Source organism: Salmo salar, chromosome ssa16 (genome assembly GCF_905237065.1).
Source record: "Salmo salar chromosome ssa16, Ssal_v3.1, whole genome shotgun sequence".
NCBI classification, from domain to species: domain Eukaryota; kingdom Metazoa; phylum Chordata; class Actinopteri; order Salmoniformes; family Salmonidae; genus Salmo; species Salmo salar.
The window spans coordinates 87756003-87776085 of record NC_059457.1 but is presented as its reverse complement, the minus strand read 5'-3'; the positions used below and the strand labels follow the sequence as shown (position 1 = coordinate 87776085).

The 20083-nt window shown below is 42.0% G+C and overlaps 1 protein-coding gene across 1 annotated transcript in view; it reads right to left on the bottom strand.

Moving 5' to 3' along the window:
* Positions 1–14169: 14169 nt before the first annotated feature.
* Positions 14170–20083, bottom strand: part of LOC106575388 (zinc finger protein 501-like) — a 38451-nt gene continuing 32537 nt past the window's right edge. The window contains exon 4 of the mRNA XM_045696776.1: positions 14170–14771. Coding sequence (XP_045552732.1) covers positions 14581–14771 — 191 coding nt within the window. The 3' untranslated portion in view covers positions 14170–14580. The remainder of the gene's footprint in view (positions 14772–20083) is intronic.

Genomic DNA, 20083 nt, shown 5'->3' with positions numbered 1-20083 from the left:
AAGTGAGAGGATGTTAAGAAGCGCAGCTTGGTGGGTCATGTTTTGGAGGACGCATGACTCGACCTTTGCCTCTCCCGAGCCAGTTTGGGAGACAAGATCGTAATCAGGAAATTGGGGAGAAAAGGGGGTGTAACAATTAGCCCTCCCCCAAAAAAAGTCTAATACTCCAGCCAACCAAGTCATAGACTGCTCTCTCTGCTACCACAAGGCAAGCGGTACCGGAGCGCTAAGTCTGGGACCAAAAGGCTCTTAAAAAGCTTCTACCCCTAAGCCATAGGACTGTTTTATAGTTAATCAAATGGCTAACCGGACTATTTACATTGACACCCTTTATTAGTTATGTCTTAGTTACAATTAATTATTTAGCACTACTTTACACACACAAACTACACATACACACGCATATTGACTTCACACACAAATACACAGCTGCTACTCTGATTATTATATATCCTGATTGTCTAGTCACTTTTACTCCTACATGCTGTATTACCTCAATTAACCCTACACATTGACTCGGTACAGGTACTCCTTGAACATAGACTCGTTTTTATTGTACTACTTGTACTTTATTTAAAAAATATTAGCCTCAAATTGTATTACTATGCATTGTTGGGAATGGGCTCGTAAGTAAGCATTTCACTGTAAAGTAAATGCGGAAGACATTTCAGTTGAAGGCATTCAGCCCTTTCCCTAAAGTCAATCAGTTGTATTTGGCGCATGTGACCAATAAAATGTGATATCGCTACCAAAAACAATTGTATTTCCCATTCGCACCATAGTAACAAATATAGAGAAGATAGAAACAACTGAATGTGTCTGAATATTACTACACATGTAGAAAACTGATAATCATTACATTCAGCTTCAAAACAGAAAAGCAACCGTGAAATTGTCTCTGATACAACGGACTGCCTGCACTGAAGTCCGTTGACTCAAAGAGTGGACGCCACCATTTTACAATCTAATACAATTTTTTTTACACACAAAAGAAATAACACGTAAAACGAACTCAGAAATGTTAATGGAATCTTTATGAAATAATGTAGATTAATTTACTCAGACAAACCCAGTCGTCTCGAACTATGTGACTTATCACGTCCTTCGCTCGGTTTGACACATAAATAACACATAAAACCTTTACCAAACGTGATAATACCTTGACGGATTTGCAACCTAGCATGTTATGACATGTTATTTCTATATTAGTAAGTTGAAACGTGCTATTACATACCTGTAGTAATACATTTGAAACGGACACAAAACCTTTCGTCTTCACAGCACAGATCTAGTGTTTAGTGGTGGGGAGTCGATTCCTATTTCTGGGTGCCAAGCGGAATCTACTCCTAAGATTCTGTATTTTTGGCATGGTTGGAAACTATTTTCTGTCGTCTACTTCGAGAGGCATAGGTAGGCAGACAGTCAGAACCGTGCGTCGGGCTTCTGTCACAAAAAAAGTCAATAAAAAGGGGGCAGTTTGGAAAAACGTATCTTGTGTGAATCATCCTCTGGAATAATGTAGGATCCATCTGCTTGGATAATATTTACAAAACCAACGTCTCTAGTAACGCCTGAACGTCTCTAGAAACGCCTGTCCCAATAGGGCTTTAACATGGCAAAGAATAGGTTTATCATCCCATGAGATCTGTCAAAGCCACACACAGCAGAAATATCACTGAAATATTCGAGTTCCTACACAACACCTATATTAAAAGTTTTTAGGAGTCACATTATGTTGACAATCCAAAGGGTGGATTGTTTCAGCATGATATAGATGCAGTTTATATGGTATGTTGGTGGTTGGAGATATCCCTCCAGTGGTGTGGAGGCTGTGCTTTGGCAAAGTGGGTGGGGTTATATCCTACCTGTTTGGCCCTGTCCGGGGGTTTCATCGGATGGGGCCACAGTGTCTCCTGACCCCTCCTGTCTCAGCCTCCAGGGTTTATGCAGCAGTAGTTTATGTGTCAGGGGGCTAGGGTGAGTCTGTCACATCTGGAGTATTTCTCTTGTCTTTTCCGGTGTCCTGTGTGAATTTAAATATGCTCTCTCTAATTCTCTCTTTCTCTCTTTCTCTCTCTCAGAGGACCTGAGCCCTAGGACCATGCCTCAGGACTACCTGGCTTGATGATCCCCAGTTCACCTGGCCGTGCTGCTGTTCCAGTTCCAACTGTTCTGCCTGCAGCTATGGAACCCTGACCTGTTCACCGGACGTGCTACCTGTCCCAGACCTGCTGTCCCAGACCTGCTGGAACCCTGACCTATTCACCGGACGTGCTACCTGTCCCAGACCTGCTGTTTTCAACTCTCTAGAGACAGCAGGAGCGGTAGAGATACTCTCAAAGATCGGCTATGAAAAAGCCAACTGACACTTACTCTTGTGTTACTGACTTGTTGCACCCTCGACAACTACTATGATTATTATTATTTGACCATGCTGGTCATTTATGAACATTTGAACATCTTGGCCATGTGCTGTTATAATCTCCACCCGGCACAGCCAGAAGAGGACTGGCCACCCCTCATAGCCTGGTTCCTCTCTAGGTTTCTTCCTAGGTTTTGGCCTTTCTAGGGAGTTTTTCCTAGCCACCGTGCTTCTACACCTGCATTGCTTGCTGTTTGGGGTTTTAGGCTGGGTTTCTGTACAGCACTTTGAGATATCAGCTGATGTAAGAAGGGCTATATAAATAAATTAGATTTGATTTGATTTGTTTAATGGGGTTGAGAGTTTTTTGGGGAAGGTGTGGTAGAAATAAGTAGGGATATGTTGATTTAAATCATTATTTTACAGTAAAAAATTGGGCAGACCATAAATGATCTCACACTTCAGCACAGGTGGCGGAATGCACCTTAAACGTTTGCTTGCAGACCCCCATGATATCATCGAAGAAGAAGCCAGCTAGGTAGTTTATGCTTGTGGCTAGAAACTTCAGCGAGAATTTGAAACTTTTTTATGCCTGGAGAGAAAGTGGCATGCAGTGTGCGATGCGTGTTCGGCCTTGCGTCCACAGAGACAGGGAGGCATCAGGCCATTCATTGGGAGAAAGACGGACAGAGGAGGCAGACTCAGGAAGGCTAGAAGATGGCGGAGGGGATGTTTTGTTTGAAACTGATGGCGTGTCGAGTGGAGACGAGTGAAGGAATAAAAGGGGAAACTAGAGAAGTGGTCGTGGAGTAAATCCAAGCCTACTTCTGACTGTTCTTTAGATCCATCTAGATACCTGGGAGATCCGTTTGAAGTCTCCATGGTGATGTGTAGGATCCATCTAGATACCTGGGAGATCCGTTTGAAGTCTTCATGGTGATGTGTAGGATCCATCTAGATACCTGGGAGATCCGTTTGAAGTCTCCATGAAAATCATAGATGAGTTAATGGGTCTAAGGTTTTTAAACCATAACATATGCATTAGTGAGAATACTGGTGGCTGGCATATTGGCTTGTCACCATGGTGATGTGTAGAGGTGTAGTGACATGTTTTGAGTAGATAAATAGAAATATACATTTTGAACTTTAAGAAATAAAACAAAAACACATTTACAGTATAGAAACACCAAAAAACAAAGGCTGACCAGCACAAATTAATGGAGAACATTTTCATTAGTAGATCAATTAAGTTCACCACAGTTATCCAAATACATGAATTATCAATGCCTAAAATAACAAATCTACAAAATATAAACGCAACGTAAAGTGTTGGTCCAATGTTTCATGAAGCTGAAATAAAAGATCCCAGAAATTCAACAAGTTCAAATGAGCCTCACAAAGCTGCATTATCATGCTGAAACATGGTGATGGTGGCGGATGAACGGCACAAAAATTGTGTTTGTTGTCCGTAGTTTATGCCTAACAATACCATTACCTCACTGCCACCATCGGGCACTCTGTTCACAACATTCACATCAGCAAACCGCTCGCCCACACAACACCATACATGTGGTCTGCGGTTGAGGCCGGTTGGAGGTACTGCCAAATTCTCAAAAACAATGTTGGAGGCAGCTTATTGTAGGGAAATGAACATTCAATTCTCTGGCAACAGCTCTGGTGGGTATTCCTGCAGTCAGCATGCCAATTGCACATTCCCTTAAAACTTGAGACATCTGTGGCATTGGGTTGTGTGACAAAACTGCACATTTTAGACTGTCCTTTTATTGTCCCCAGCACAAGGTTCACCTGTGTAATGATCATGCTGTTTAATCAGCTTCTTGATATGCCACACCTGTCAGATGGATGGATTATATTGGCAAAGAAAAAATGCTAACTAACAGGGATATATATGCTTTTTGTGCATATGGAACATTTCTGGTCTTGAAACATGGGACCAACACTTTACATGTTGCATTTATATATATTTTTTCAGTGTAGATGTTTCAAAGCATGTTTATCGTTAAACAAAGTTGATTAATAGCAAAAATAATATACCCAAACTAGTGGTGAAAACTGATCATCACGCCATCTCTATCTGATACATGTGTCTACCAGCTCATTCCCACAGAAAACTGCAGAAGGACAACACACAGTACCACCCAGTCAACATCACACTCCATTGTTTTAACAAGAGATCCCTCAGAGGGTTTTCAACACTAAGGGCAAATCCAAGGTAATCTCAATATGTTTACAGTAGAATCTAAAACACACCAAAACTGACAAGGTGCATACTGATCAGTAAAGTAAAGACAGGCTAACATTCTATAACACTCCTTTTCCTCCGCACAGTTGTCATGACGTTGGCCTGTGGGTAAGGTTTATGACCCCCCCCCCCCCCATAAATACCTTTCTCTCTTCCCCTCTCTGAATCTACTGAAGGACCTGAATAGCCTGTGTTAAATATAGAGAGTCTGGGAACATCAAACAAATGGGGAAAGGTACCACATATTTTGTTAATAAAACCAGTTGGAAATATGCTTGGGAACGTAATGAGTATGTATGTCAGTTCGGTTGTCATCTGAGACATTATGACTGATGACAGGACGACATAAACTGTATCTGAGAAAGTATACGCCCTCTAGTTATCAGAGTCACATGGAATTGTTATGCAATTGAAATGTTTGATATTGAAAATGTTTGTTAGGAGATGAAATGTAATCCGAATGAGAGATTTGGGTTTTCATAAGGAAAGTGCCCTGCTCGATCAGTGGCCCAACCCTGTGAAGAGACAGGGGTTATAAACGATGAAACACCTCCCTCCCCCTCTCCATTATATAATCCTTTGACGAAAAGATAACCATGTTTGTTCCAGTACGGGAGGTCTGCAGCCTTTACGTTAGAAGGACACACATGTCAAGTACAGAACTAAGCCAACCTCGGCGTGAGCTCTGGTATGAACTGGTATGAACTTTGAGCTTATTCACTACAGAAGTGCTACTTCCTAGCCGTTGAGTTAGCAGCGGCCGCTGTAACGTGGGCTAGGAAAGGACGGACGACGGATCCAGTCTAACAACCAGACGAAGATACCACCACGTATCCAATCGACCACCATTGACATTCTTCCGAAAACAGGGAGATCTGTTGGCCAACCCGGCCAGCATCTACGACCAATCTACCGAAGCGCAGCTCAGAGTAAATATTTATTGCATTTTCCTTTTCCAAATGGGCGGTAATTTAGAATGCATAAGATAATGTATTTACGATAGCTGCTGTTTCTCTGTTCCTAAATCTTCCCGCTCTTTCATTCAAGCCCAACCCCCTTTCCTTTGTGTAACCAGCCGTCATATCTGTTCCATCTACCGGGACGTTTTCTGTATGACATCATTGTATTCTGTGTATTTGTAATTCTGTGTGATTAGTTTAGGTATTTAGTAAATAAATAATTAAACCCAATTTTGTATTTCTGATTCAACTTGTTAGCCAGGGTTCGTGAAGATAACCAAGAATTTACAACTTTCATTATGAGACTAAAAATAAGACAAGGGTTAATATTGACTGCTATCGAGGTAAAATATTACTAAGTATTTTAAGAGTTTATTCGGAAGATAACAGCTCTATAAACGTTCTTCCGTGGTGCCCCGACTTTCTAGTTAACTACATTTACATGATTAGCTTAATCAGGTAATATTAATTACAGAGAAATCATTTTATAAGTTAGCATGTCATATCACTTAATCCGGCATAGCCAAAGACACGACATATTGGAGCCCCCGTGCGAGGAATCTAAAATAGGATGAAGCTTTTATTTTGATTCAGCATATATAAAATTGAAAAGCAGATTACATAATATACCAAGTTGATTATATACATTATGGGAATTGTAGACTGGAATTATTGGTGCGTGTGTGTTCCGGAGAATAGCCTCCGTGTTGTGCTCTGACGTAGTCAGTGGGTAGCATAAACTATACATGTATGTATGATGGCTGATAAAGCTATCTGAGAAATAGCGCGTTTGGCCAAACGCTAAGTATTTCTGCCTCTCGCGTTTCAGACGCGTGTTGGCTAGGTCATTATTAATTTCTCGAGCGAGGACAAAGAGCCAGCCGATTGAAATTTAGGAGAGATTAGCTTGACCAGCGATAAGTATCTCTCTGTCTCTCGCGTTTCGATGCGAGTAGACCACGGTGCATTTCGTTGTTTCCCGCGAGTTCCGGTTAAAACATCGTCAAATATCGCCGAAAAGGGTTTGAACATAATACGTTATAAGTAAAACCTTTCCCTTGCCAAGGGAATCCTATGTTGAGCATTCAGGCATAAAGTAGCATTAGCTTGCTCGAGATGCTAAGCTAACAAAAAGGGAAAACAGCCATTTTGTTTTGTGCCACATTGTAAGTCATCCGACTTGCGGAACAAAAGTCCCGCCCTGGGTACTTCCGTTTGATTTCAGTGTGTGCCCTCTGAAGAAGTCACCAATACTTTCTTCCAGAATAATTAGTCAGGTGACACTCAAGTCGTTACTCGTGATATCCAGACGGATATCGATGTCTTATTCAATTGAACTAATAAGGAAATTGCCAGATTTACATTCTCAAGTTCAAATAATATCCAAATTGATGAGTTTTCTAAATGAGACATTGTAATCTTTTTCCACATTAACCTAGATGAATAAACCTCTCAGGTTAATTCAAGTTTAAATCCCAAATAGCCTATACAGGTTTGATTTATCATTAAAATTGATCAATCAGTAAAATGTGGTTCTTGCAAAACCCATTCAGTAATCCAGTACTGACAGAAGTCCCGCCCCCGCGGGAATCCCATGTGGCTTCGGCCCAAGGAAGAAGTGTACCATAGTGGGAAGTGCTCCCAACATTTAATCTACTGTTTACACTTATGATATCCAATCAATGGAGATTGTACGGATTATCATCTCATTCAATTTAATAAATTCAATTGTTGAACATACCTTAATGTTCTTGCAATCAAATGAGACACTTTTAAACTTCCCATATTAACCTGGATGAAGCAACCTCTCAGGTTAATTCAAGTTTAATACCCAGATAGCCTACCCAGGTAGGATTAATCATTGGCATTGATTAATTAATTCAATTTGCTTTTGCAAATTCATTCACGTCCAACTTCCACATTACTGGTACAGTACTGATGGTTCGTCAACATCTATAAATAGATTAAACTTGTCTTTGCAGCTTCCAATGAATTCCAAACCCAAACATTGAAAAAAAAATAGAAACATTTTTCCTCTACATTTTTCTAATAATGTGCAAGCTACCAAAGGAGGTGGTCACCACTCCTCCGCTAATTAGTGAACCTCCACCCATAAAAGGATTGATCTCTGACCTCAGCAGTGATACCAACCCTAATTATGCCATTAGAAAAACAACAGCCGAAATTGCGAACGCTCTCCAAAATCAACCATCAAATACAGGCTTTGTGACTGTTCTCTCCACTTTAGCACTTATGTATCGCCATCAAAGGTTGGCATCGGTCCAATACCACAGTGCACAGCTGAAGCACGTGCAAGACATGGCTAACATGAGGGCACAGGTGGAGAGAACTGAGCAACTATTGACAAAAGCAGGAAATGAAAACATTCTGCTAGTCGAGGAACTGCGTTTGAAATTGGGACAATTAAAAGTAATTGCAAATACTTATGACGATGAACGAGCACAAACTCTCCAACAAAATCGTCATCTCCAGGAACAACTCGATTTAGCCAAAACTAAATGCGATGTAGTCCACGCCAAACTAGATAAATCTGTCGAGTTATCTACAAACAGGAACGCGCAATTTGATAACATGCAGGCAGTTTTGTTGAACGTTACTCAAGGTAACAATGTTCTACTCCAAATTCTGCAGACCAAAGACGATCAGTTGATGAACACAATGACAAAGTTGGATGACAAATCAGCAGAACTTATTGAAGTCGCTGACCAAATGAATGATGAGAGAACTCAGGTGATGAGGATGGAAATATTGATTTCTAAGCAAGCAAAGGAAATCTCATCACTGAATCTCTCGCTCCGTACTCGAGACCTCTATCTGCAAACCATGACAGATAAGTTTGAGACCGAAAGGAGCAGGTGTGACACTCACGTGTCCAAAATTGGTACTCTAAGCGCTCAAGTGGACTCTGCAATGCAGCAGAAGACCACCCTTAGGTACCATCTGGAGGAAGTCCAGAATGGTCACGCTCTACAGCATGACTACCCATCCAAGCAACCGGAGTCCGGTACTCAAAGGAGTGAAGACGATAGGTTTCAGACATTGCCTCCATCATGTGTCCCTCAGTCTTCTCCTCTTGGCCATTCGGCACTGAGTAATATGGAGCCTCTTGGCCAACAAAGCCAAAGCTTGGCTTCTCCTCTTGGCCTGTCGGCCCCAATCTCTCCACAGGATGAAGCCAACCCTCTCCGCCCGCTTGGCGCGGAATACCTTGACAAACTCGTCAATAATTTACCCACCTTTGACCCCGTTCCAGGTCAGCCAAACGATACTGAGACGTTCCTAGCTGACATAGAGGACGCGTTGGGTGGCTACCCGAATGCTACGGGTTCTGACAGGGTTTACCTGTTGAAGCGAACGTCGAATAGACACGTGACAAGGTTCATTCGTCTACAACAGCAACACGTGCTAAATGACTACGCTAAACTTGCCACAGCTTTGATATTAGAATTCAGTGGTTCTGCGACTCGCAAACACGATAGCTCACTGGCTAACACCGTCAAACAAGCTCGGAACGAACACCCACAAGCTTACTATCATAGGCTTCGTTCAGCTTACTTTGGCCTACTCACAGAAACAGGAATGGAAGAGCTGTTACCATTCAAACAAATGTTTCTGTCGAACATGTATCCCACCTTCATTACCTACTTGGGCCCTGCCGCCCACGTTGGCTTGCCTATCTTACAACTCAGAGAGCTAGCAAGCACAGCTTTTGAGGCATCAAAAGTTCACAACGCTAAGAGCCCTGACCACTCAGTTTTGAAGTTTAACCAGGAGCACTCACTCCAGTTAGAGGGTGCATTATCAGGTATTGGAGCGTCGAGAGATGACGCACAACAACAGTTTCTACCTCGAAACCATGATTCCAATAACCTCCGCGGTCGAAATAACTGTAAAGTACGTAGCCATCAACATGACTACCGCTACAATCGACCCGTTCGCTACGTTCCTGCACCCAACCCACAAAAAGTGTCAGAGCACAAGGGTAACAAAGGGTTGAAGGACGATCAAAACGTAGACCAATGTTCTCCAGAAGTCCCACTACGGGAAGAACTTAAGCGAGAACAATTTGAGAAAAGGGTAAAAGATAAGTCACAAGGACTAGACGGGGAATTACCGGACACCAGGTCCGCAGGAATTAACACCCATAGCAAGGACGTTAAAGTTCAAATTTCTCCCGCTCTCATTCAAGACCCTATCCAGGGCCCGCTTGATCAAGAAACAAGCCCCCGGGCTCTGTCTATAGACTCTGATACAAAAGTTGCGAAGAAAAAGGTCAAACGCTTTGTTAAAGCCAAGCCCACTCAAAATCGGAAAAGTCAATCTGCTTCCATCTTGAACAGACATGGCACATCACGTCGTTGCGAACGACCACTCCACTTTGTGGGGAATATGTCCACTAACCACGAATCTAAACGGCCATACCTGGAAACAGTCCTGGAGGACTGCTTAGCTTGTCATGCGCTAATTGATTCGGGTGCGACAATATCACTCATCTCTCAAACATTGTTTGATGATCTCAAAAGGGCTTTGAAGCCAACTAAACGTTGGTTAAAAGTGGAACGATGCGACACTACACTTCGAGGGGTCACTCAGACTACCTCGCCTCTCACATTGAGAGTCATGCTGAAACTACACTTCCAGGACGTATCGCTCGTTCACCCTGTGTATGTTACCAGCCTCGATACTGTAACCCTGCTACTTGGAGCAGACTTGATGGATCGGTTACTCCCATTGATGGATTGGAAAACCAACCAGGTATGGTCACAGGTCACAGTGCCTTCTCCACTGACCACACTGTCTTCCCCTAACGCTAGCTGCAATGCAGTCATTCACAAGGGGTATCTGTCGAAAACATCCCTTTGGGAAAAGACGTTTAGAAACCTCTTGGTACAAAATCCGATCCAAGGAGATATTACGATATCTCGACACATTCCATCAGCCAATCTGATTGACCATTCTTTTCATGATTTCGAGCCCGCTGTCTCTGTGAATGAGCAACTTCCCTCCTCCTTGCAGTCGTGCAATACGGTAGTTGAGATGAACTTCTCTTGCCCTTCGGACACTTCCGCAAGCACTGCGGCCGTCTCAGCAAGAAAAACATTGATGTGCAGAGTACACTCTGCTTCCGATGATACACCTTCTGCTTTGTTGGGGACTGTCACCCCTTACAATGACACTAATGGCGTCAGTCCAGCAACTGACCCGATGACTCCCACTGGTGAAACACTTTGCGATATCACAGACCGATATCCTCGTCTCAGTTTGCAGGTACTAAAGAGGTTGCAACACGCGGACGCGGTGGTGACTGACAGACCTCGACAGCCACTGAGGGTGTTGAAGCACAAACACCAGGAGATTTGGCTGAAAGGATACAGCCATCCTCATAATAACGCGGCCACGGACAACTCGTACATAGGGTCCGACCTTTTCGTTTGCACCTCGGACACCAACACCACCCGCTGGTGGGGGGGTCCCGAGACACAAAGGGGGGAGAATAGTAGCCCAGACCCATGATGAGCCTCATCGAGGCCGGTGGGGGGGTCGAGACTACGGACAACACCGTACGAGGCCGCCAGAGCATAAATCAAATCTAGTTGTAAACTCCCCTATGAGAACAGTGAGGAGCAGACAGGCCCCTAGACGGGGATTATCTTAGAACACGTCTAAGATAGTACTGAGGTGTACCACACTGGTCGTAAAGGAAGTCCAATGGACTTGCCCACCTCCAAAACAAATGGCAACAATAATCATTCCTTGCCATGTGTAGGTTCAACTACAATACAACTAGTAATATGCTCCAATCATGTGTTCCGGTAGATAATATTTCAGAATAAATCGGTAGGACAACTGGACCCCTTGAATACCAGTACCAATACCACAGTTAGTCCAGCAACACTCAGTAAGAGGATTAGTAACCTCACAAGTTAAATTGCTATTGATAATAGCGACATAGGAGTCACTCAGAGTGCAACACGGGGAAGGGAATCTCCATTGCACTCTTCCAATGGTTAACACATGCCACTAATAAATAGAACCCTCCGTTCAGGAGAAAATTATTAGAAGTCATGAACCATGATCACACCACGTACGACTGGTCTAATACTTAGAGTACTTCTGTCGTGAGGTTAGCTCCTCCGTGGATAACATAGCTATGAAATTGACTTCATACCTACTGCCACTACAATAGTGGAAGACACAGTGACTTGTAGAAAACTACTACAGACTCCCTTGACACCAATTCTGACTGACCTCCAGGCATTGACCTGAAAATTACCTGACTACGTCAGACTCATTCTGAACAAGTTGTAATCTGCCAGGATACTTGGTTTTCTTCCCTTGACATGCGCGATTGTGTACGCATAAACGCACATGCACAACGGAACATCCAATTAGGATTTATGCTAGGATCACTTAAGGGTCCAAGCAAAATACCAGCCTTAGTAAAGTTGAACATTTACTTCTAGGCCTTTGACTCTACAGCACTCACCAGTTTTCTAACCAGAAGTCCATAGGTCATCCTGTAGACTGCCCAAAACTAGTGTCTTACAGCTGTAGACTTATCATATAGTTGTCAACTTAGGATAGTACCCTAAGCGCCACCCCGCAAATTAGGAAAGCCCTAGATATGACATTAGACAATGCCATGATAGGGTCATTTTGCCAAGACCATGGACGTAGATAGGATACAGTCCAATTAGATGATTAAGGTGGCATAACTATTTTGTTTTGTTTATGCTTCCATTAATTTTGTTTATTTTCTTTGGCACATAGAAAGTGATAGAGCCATAAACAACTCCCCCATACAACCATCAATTAGTGCCACAACGCCGCTCATTTGGGAGGAAATGTAATGATATATTTCATGAGTGTGTGTGCGTTGTTAACATCTGCCTAAGTTACTGCCCAGATATTCCAGTCTGGACGACCAGACGACGGGTCCGGAACGGCGATCCCAATCCGGACATCCGCTGCCGAGCCATGGAACGGACTTCTTCATTTGCAGAGACCCTACCCGGGTCGACCACCAGAGGGGGGACTGCAATAGCAACCACCAACTAGACATCTGCTGCCCAGCCTTGGAGCGGATTTCTTCATTTGCAGACACCCTACCCGGGTCGACCGCCAGATGGGGACCACAACGAGGATCCACAACTAGGACAACCCACGTTCATTTTTATGTTGGGTTATAATATGCAGGTTAATCGCAAGATTGAACCCAACATGGGGGGACTGTCATGACGTTGGCCTGTGGGTAAGGTTTATGACCCCCCCCCCATAAATACCTTTCTCTCTTCCCCTCTCTGAATCTACTGAAGGACCTGAATAGCCTGTGTTAAATATAGAGAGTCTGGGAACATCAAACAAATGGGGAAAGGTACCACATATTTTGTTAATAAAACCAGTTGGAAATATGCTTGGGAACGTAATGAGTATGTATGTCAGTTCGGTTGTCATCTGAGACATTATGACTGATGACTGGACGACATAAACTGTATCTGAGAAAGTATACGCCCTGTAGTTATCAGAGTCACATGAAATTGTTATGCAATTGAAATGTTTGATATTGAAAATGTTTGTTAGGAGATGAAATGTAATTTTAGCTTCCGAATGAGAGATTTGGGTTTTCATAAGGAAAGTGCCCTGCTCGATCAGTGGCCCAACCCTGTGAAGAGACAGGGGTTATAAACGATGAAACACCTCCCTCCCCCTCTCCACTATATAATCCTTTGACGAAAAGATAACCACGTTTGTTCCAGTACGGGAGGTCTGCAGCCTTTACGTTAGAAGGACACACATGTCAAGTACAGAACTAAGCCCACCTCGGCGTGAGCTCTGGTATGAACTGGTATGAACTTTGAGCTTATTCACTACAGAAGTGCTACTTCCTAGCCGTTGAGTTAGCAGCGGCCGCTGTAACGTGGGCTAGGAAAGGACGGACGACGGATCCAGTCTAACAACCAGACGAAGATACCACCACGTATTCAATCGACCACCATTGACATTCTTCCGAAAACAGGGAGATCTGTTGGCCAACCCGGCCAGCATCTACGACCAATCTACCGAAGCGCAGCTCAGAGTAAATATTTATTGCATTTTCCTTTTCCAAATGGACGGTAATTTAGAATGCATAAGATAATGTATTTACGATAGCATAGCTGCTGTTTCTCTGTTCCTAAATCTTCCCGCTCTTTCATTCAAGCCCAACCCCCTTTCCTTTGTGTAACCAGCCGTCATATCTGTTCCGTCTACCGGGACGTTTTCTGTATGACATCATTGTATTCTATGTATTTGTAATTCTGTGTGATTAGTTAGGTATTTAGTAAATAAATAATTAAACCCAATTTTGTATTTCTGATTCAACTTGTTAGCCAGGGTTCGTGAAGATAACCAAGAATTTACAACTTTCATTATGAGACTGAAAATAAGACAAGGGTTAATATTGACTGCTATCGAGGTAAAATATTACTAAGTATTTTAAGAGTTTATTCGGAAGATAACAGCTCTATAAACGTTCTTCCGTGGTGCCCCGACTTTCTAGTTAATTACATTTACATGATTAGCTTAATCAGGTAATATTAATTACAGAGAAATAATTTTATAAGTTAGCATGTCATATCACTTAATCCGGCATAGCCAAAGACACGACACAGTTCTCTCAGTGAGAAACAATTGGATTGGTGTTCTTTGCTTTCTTCATTTGATCCAATTCACTGTTAACACTTATCAAATGAGAATTAAGTGATGGAGTGACTTTAATCTTAGCTGGTCTGAGAGAACTTCTCTCCTTTATGTATACGTTGGTGTGTTTTTAAGTTGCTCAATTGAGAGAAACTCGTCCCAGTCAGAGCAGTAGTGAGGCTTCTCTCCTGTGTGAGTTCTCTGATGAGATTTTAGCTCAGTTGATGTTTTAAAGCATTTACCACAGTCAAAGCAGGAGTAAGGCTTCTCTCCTGTATGTATTTGTTGGTGACATTTTAAGGTATCCAATCGGGAGAATCTCCCCCCACAGTCAGAGCAGGAGTAAAGGCTTCTCTACTGTGTGTATTTTTTAGCTTTGATAGAATTGCGAAATTCTCCTCACAATGTGGGCAGTGGTGAGACCTCTTAGCTCTGTGATCTTCCTGCTGTTGCTCTCTGGATGTAGAGAATGTCTCAACATGATCTCCTGTGTGAACAACATCAGAAGAATCAGTCAGTTTGTGTGATATACATGTCAATCACAACTCTGTGATTTTTTTATTAAGCCTTTTTTAAATTAGCAGTTTTGAAAGTGTTGAACAGAAACTCAGCCTAAAACCCCAAAGAGCAAGCAATGCAGAAGCGCAGTGGCTAGGGGAAAACTCAGTAGAAAGGCAGGAACATAGGAAGAAACCTAGAGAGGAACCAGTCTCTGAGGGGTGGCTAGTCCTCTTCTGGCTGTACCGGGTGACATATGTATTCACTTTTACCTTGATAGGAAAGGACTCAAGTATCTTTACTTTTACTCAAGTATGACAATTGGGTACTTTTTCCACCACTGCCTGCAATGCTTCCAATGTTAATTCCTGAACTCCCAAAAACCTTTCAGCCGCACGTACAATTAATCTTTACAATCGGTATCCTTCAACTGGTAAATGACATTATGAATCTCAACAGGCTGCGGGTCATCCACTGCCATAGCTTCCTCAGCACCAATCGCTCTTTCAACTATTTGAAAGATACAGTTTACTGTACAGTTTCTTGATGTGGATGTCCCCTGATATAAGAAAAATTGATTCATGCCATTGGTCAGTTCCAGTGTTATGAAACTGATGGAGACTATTATTTAACTAGGCACATAGCATACATAACAGGTTAGGATTATTAAAGTGGTAGGTTAGGATAATTAACGTGGCAGGTTAGAAGACTGAGGTTAAGGTTAGGAAAAGGTTGAGGGTTAGGGATTTGTTTACAAAGCAGGTTTGGATAACTAACATGGCAGGTTATGATAATTAATGTGGCGGTTAGGAGACTGAGATTAAGGTTAGGGAAAGGGTTAGGTTTAGCTACAATGCTACATTTGTCAACAACTGTTGTCCCAACGCAAAAGAAATGGCCACGGACCAATGGGGAGCATCAACTGGTGCAAACGTGATATCATGAAACACCCGATATCAGAGAACGCCCCTAATTGCAGTCTGCAATTACACCCTTCTCGGATCAAGGGGCCAGGCTTCCAGTCTATAAGCATGCTTTCCACTGTGCTTAGAGGGCATCTTCGGTACTGCAGTTCAGCTGAAGCACGGCCCAATTCCAATTGACGGCCCCATAGTGAAGTCACTTTTTATTTAAATAAGACAATTTACTTATCAAGTTTGTAAACAAAGCATATATTGAATTATTCAAGTAATTGCCTTAGAGTCTGATTTTTTCCCATCACTCACAGCCAAAGTTATTAACCATTTTTGATTCATGCTGTGAGGTGGGTGATGCCACATGCAGATGCTGAAGGGAAAGCGCACCTCTAGATGTAACATAGTAAATATAAATCCGGGACTCTCAAAATAGTATGATATGTTACGTTTTTATGGTTACATAAGACAGATGGTTACTTAATAAATGGAAATGGATGGTGCTGTACTGTAACAGCGAGCTGAGCCAGTTGAAAGTATTGACACCAGAGATATATTGTTGGTGACTGTGACTTCATTAGTTTAGTGGTTTTTATTCATTTATTTCTTGTACCCTCCTACCTGAGAGGCATGAGGCCTGTGTGGCATTGCACTGTTAAAATCATCCCAGTGTGGAGATGAAACACCTGTGTGTTGCAAAGCCACATGCTCTGTCCTCTCTGCTCTACCTAGGTGTTTTAATGTGGATAATACAGAGATAATACTAATACAGAGATAACCACTGCCCTACCTAGGTGTTTTAATGTGGGTAATACAGATATAACCACTGCTCTACCTAGGTGTTTTAATGTGGGTAATACAGAGATAATACTAATACAGAGATAACCACTGTTCTACCTAGGTGTTTTAATGTGGGTAATACAGAGATAATACTAATACAGAGATAACCACTACTCAACGTAGGTGTTTTAATCTGGATAATACTAATACAGATATAACCACTGATCTACCTAGGTGTTTTAATGTGGGTAATACAGAGATAATACTAATACAGAGATAACCACTGTTCTACCTAGGTGTTTTAATGTGGGTAATACAGAGATAATACTAATACAGAGATAACCACTACTCAACGTAGGTGTTTTAATCTGGATAATACTAATACAGAGATAACCACTGTTCTACCTAGGTGTTTTAATGTGGGTAATACAGAGATAATACTAATACAGAGATAACCACTGATCTACCTAGGTGTTTTAATGTGGGTAATACAGAGATAATACTAATACAGAGATAACCACTACTCAACGTAGGTGTTTTAATCTGGATAATACTAATACAGAGATAACCACTGCCCTACCTAGGTGTTTTAATGTGGGTAATACAGATATAACCACTGCTCTACCTAGGTGTTTTAATGTGGGTAATACAGAGATAATACTAATACAGAGATAACCACTGTTCTACCTAGGTGTTTTAATGTGGGTAATACAGAGATAATACTAATACAGAGATAACCACTGTTCTACCTAGGTGTTTTAATCTGGATAATACTAATACAGAGATAACCACTGCTCTACCTAGTTGTTTTAATGTGGATAATACAGAGATAATACTAATACAGAGATAACCACTGCTCTACCTAGGTGTTTTAATGTGGGTAATACAGAGACAATACTAATACAGAGATAACCACTGCTCAACCTAGGTGTTTTAATGTGGGTAATACAGAGATAATACTAATATAGAGATAACCACTGCTCTACGTAGGTGTTTTAATCTGGATAATACTAATACAGAGATAACCACTGCTCTACCTAGTTGTTTTAATGTGGATAATACTAATACAGAGATATCCATAGAACATGCATTTCCCATTTTTTCATTGTGTTTACTACTTCAGTTCCATAAATCTGTAGTTTGAAGCATATACAGGGCATTATACAAGACCCCTTGACTTTTTCCACATTTTGTTACGTTACAGGCTTATTTGAAAATGTATTGAATGCATTTTTCCCCTCGTCAATATAAACACAATACCCCATAATGATAAAGCGAAAACAGGTTTTTAGACATTTTTGCAAATTTATAAAAATGAATACTTTATTTGGTAAGTATTCAGACCCTTTGCTCTGAGACTCGAAATTGAGCTGAATTTCATCCTGTTTCCATTGATCATCCTTGAGATGTTTCTACAACTTGACTGGAGTCCACATGTGGTAAATTCAAATGATTGGACATGATTGGAAAAGCACACACCTGTCTATAAGGTCCCACAGTTGACAGTGCATGTCAGAGCAAAAACCAAGCAATGAGGTCGAAGAAATTGTCAGTCGAGCTTCGAGACAGGTTTGTGGCGAGGCACAGATCTGGAGAAGAGTACCAAAGCCTTTCTCAAATCTGTGTTGGCTGGGCTTCCCGCTTGTGCCGTCAAACTCCTGCCCCACGTTGGGCGCAAACCTTTTAAGGGCTCCCGAGTGGCGCAGAGGTCTAAGGAATTGCATCTCAGTGCAAGAGGCGTCACTACAGTCCCTGGTTCGAATCCAGTCTAAATCACATCCGACTGTGATTGGGAGTCCCATAGGGAAGTGCACAATTGTCCCAGCATCGTCCGGGTTTGACTGGGGTAGGCCGTCAATGTAAATAAGAATTTGTTCTTAACTGACTTTCCTAGATGAATACGTTTTTTAAAAAGTGGGATGCACGCCAGCAAAGCCACTACACAATACTAAACAATACATTAATTGCAATATAACGGTGAGAAACGGTGCCCACAAACTGCTAGGGCCTACATAAAGCTGACCCAACAGTATAGTCCCAACAATTTACCACTACTACACCTGGCTATCAGCGGAGCCTTGTCTGGCAACGAAACAGTTCATTCAATCTCATTTACTGCCTTTAAAAAAAAACATAGCTGACTTACTTAAACAAATGTGGTTTCTACTGACAATTGAGATGTACAAACTATGGCATAAGGGGAGAACAAGCGGATAAGAGGCAATCCGTCATTTCGATTAAGACATTAATGAGCGAGCTAGGACGGACGTAGTCAATATAACTATTTGTTCAGCACTTTTGAAATGTACAGCGACAGAATTCAGAACAAAGAAAAAAAATTATGACGTCAGTGATCTTCAGGTCGTAGCTGTAGAAAGAAGCCTGAGTTCCCAATTTACAATTCTGAGTTGTATGAAAGTTCAAAACGTATTTTTACAGTTATAGCTTGTTTTTCACCGAGTTCCCAGTTGTCTTGAACTCACTCAAGTCAGATTTTGCAGTTCTGAATTAAGTTGTTTTGAGCGCGGTACAAATCAAGCCTTATTGACAGCACGGCCAATGTTGAATGTTTACAGTTTTAAACTAGGAAAGACTTGGGACCACACACCCACTCCACTGAATAGCAGGCTAATGATTGCTTTGCGATGCTTGCAGTTAGCCACTGATTCCTTCCAAACCACTCATTGTTGAATTTGCAATTTCCAACTTGTGTAACGTTAATTAAATCCAATGGCCAATGAGCAACGATATGTTTTACCTATAATTTCTCATTATTTCTCTTCATATGATAAAGATTAAAAAGGATTTGCTAGTAGATTGTCGACTTCATTCAGGATGATAACTGCTAGCTCAGATTTCGAAAGTATGGTGTTGACATGATCAGTCCAATCAAAGTGACTGTAGATATAACATTATTTGACGTTATTTTATCTGTGGACAATGACCTTGAGCCTTCTTGGATGGGCACTTCTAATGTAACTCTATGGCAGTACCCAAGGGGCTTGAATCTTCAAGTTCTACCTTTAGACTTGGCAGTGACGAATTGTCCCCATGAATGACAGAACACTGAGCCAATCACAGCGCAACGCTCCGTATTTTCTGCTGGCTTACTGTCTTACTTAAGAAAACAAAAAAAAGAGACCATGTCTGTATGCGGCTTTAATAATTACTCAATTATATATGTTTTTTTAACATTGTTTGCAAAACAGATTATTTTTTTCTCAATTTTTCATTGCTAAAACTGTGGGGCTCAAAACAGGTGGCCAACCTGCCCTGAATGATGGGTCGCCACTGAACTTATCTAGAACACTGCAGTCCGTCTGGGTGTTTAACCTTCCCAAGTTCCCCCATGTCACCCTGATCCTCAGTACATTCCACTGGCTTCCAGTCGAAGCTCACATCCACTACAAGACAATAGTGTTTACTTACGGTGCAGTAAGAGGAACTGCCCCATCTCTACCTTCAGGCTATGCTCAAACTTTATATCCCAACCTGAGCACTCAGTTCTGCCACCTCTGGTCTCATGGCCGTCCCACTGCTACAGCAGGTCAAGCTCCCTCTCAGCCCAGTCAAAGCACTTCTCTGTCCTGGCACCCCAATGGTGTCA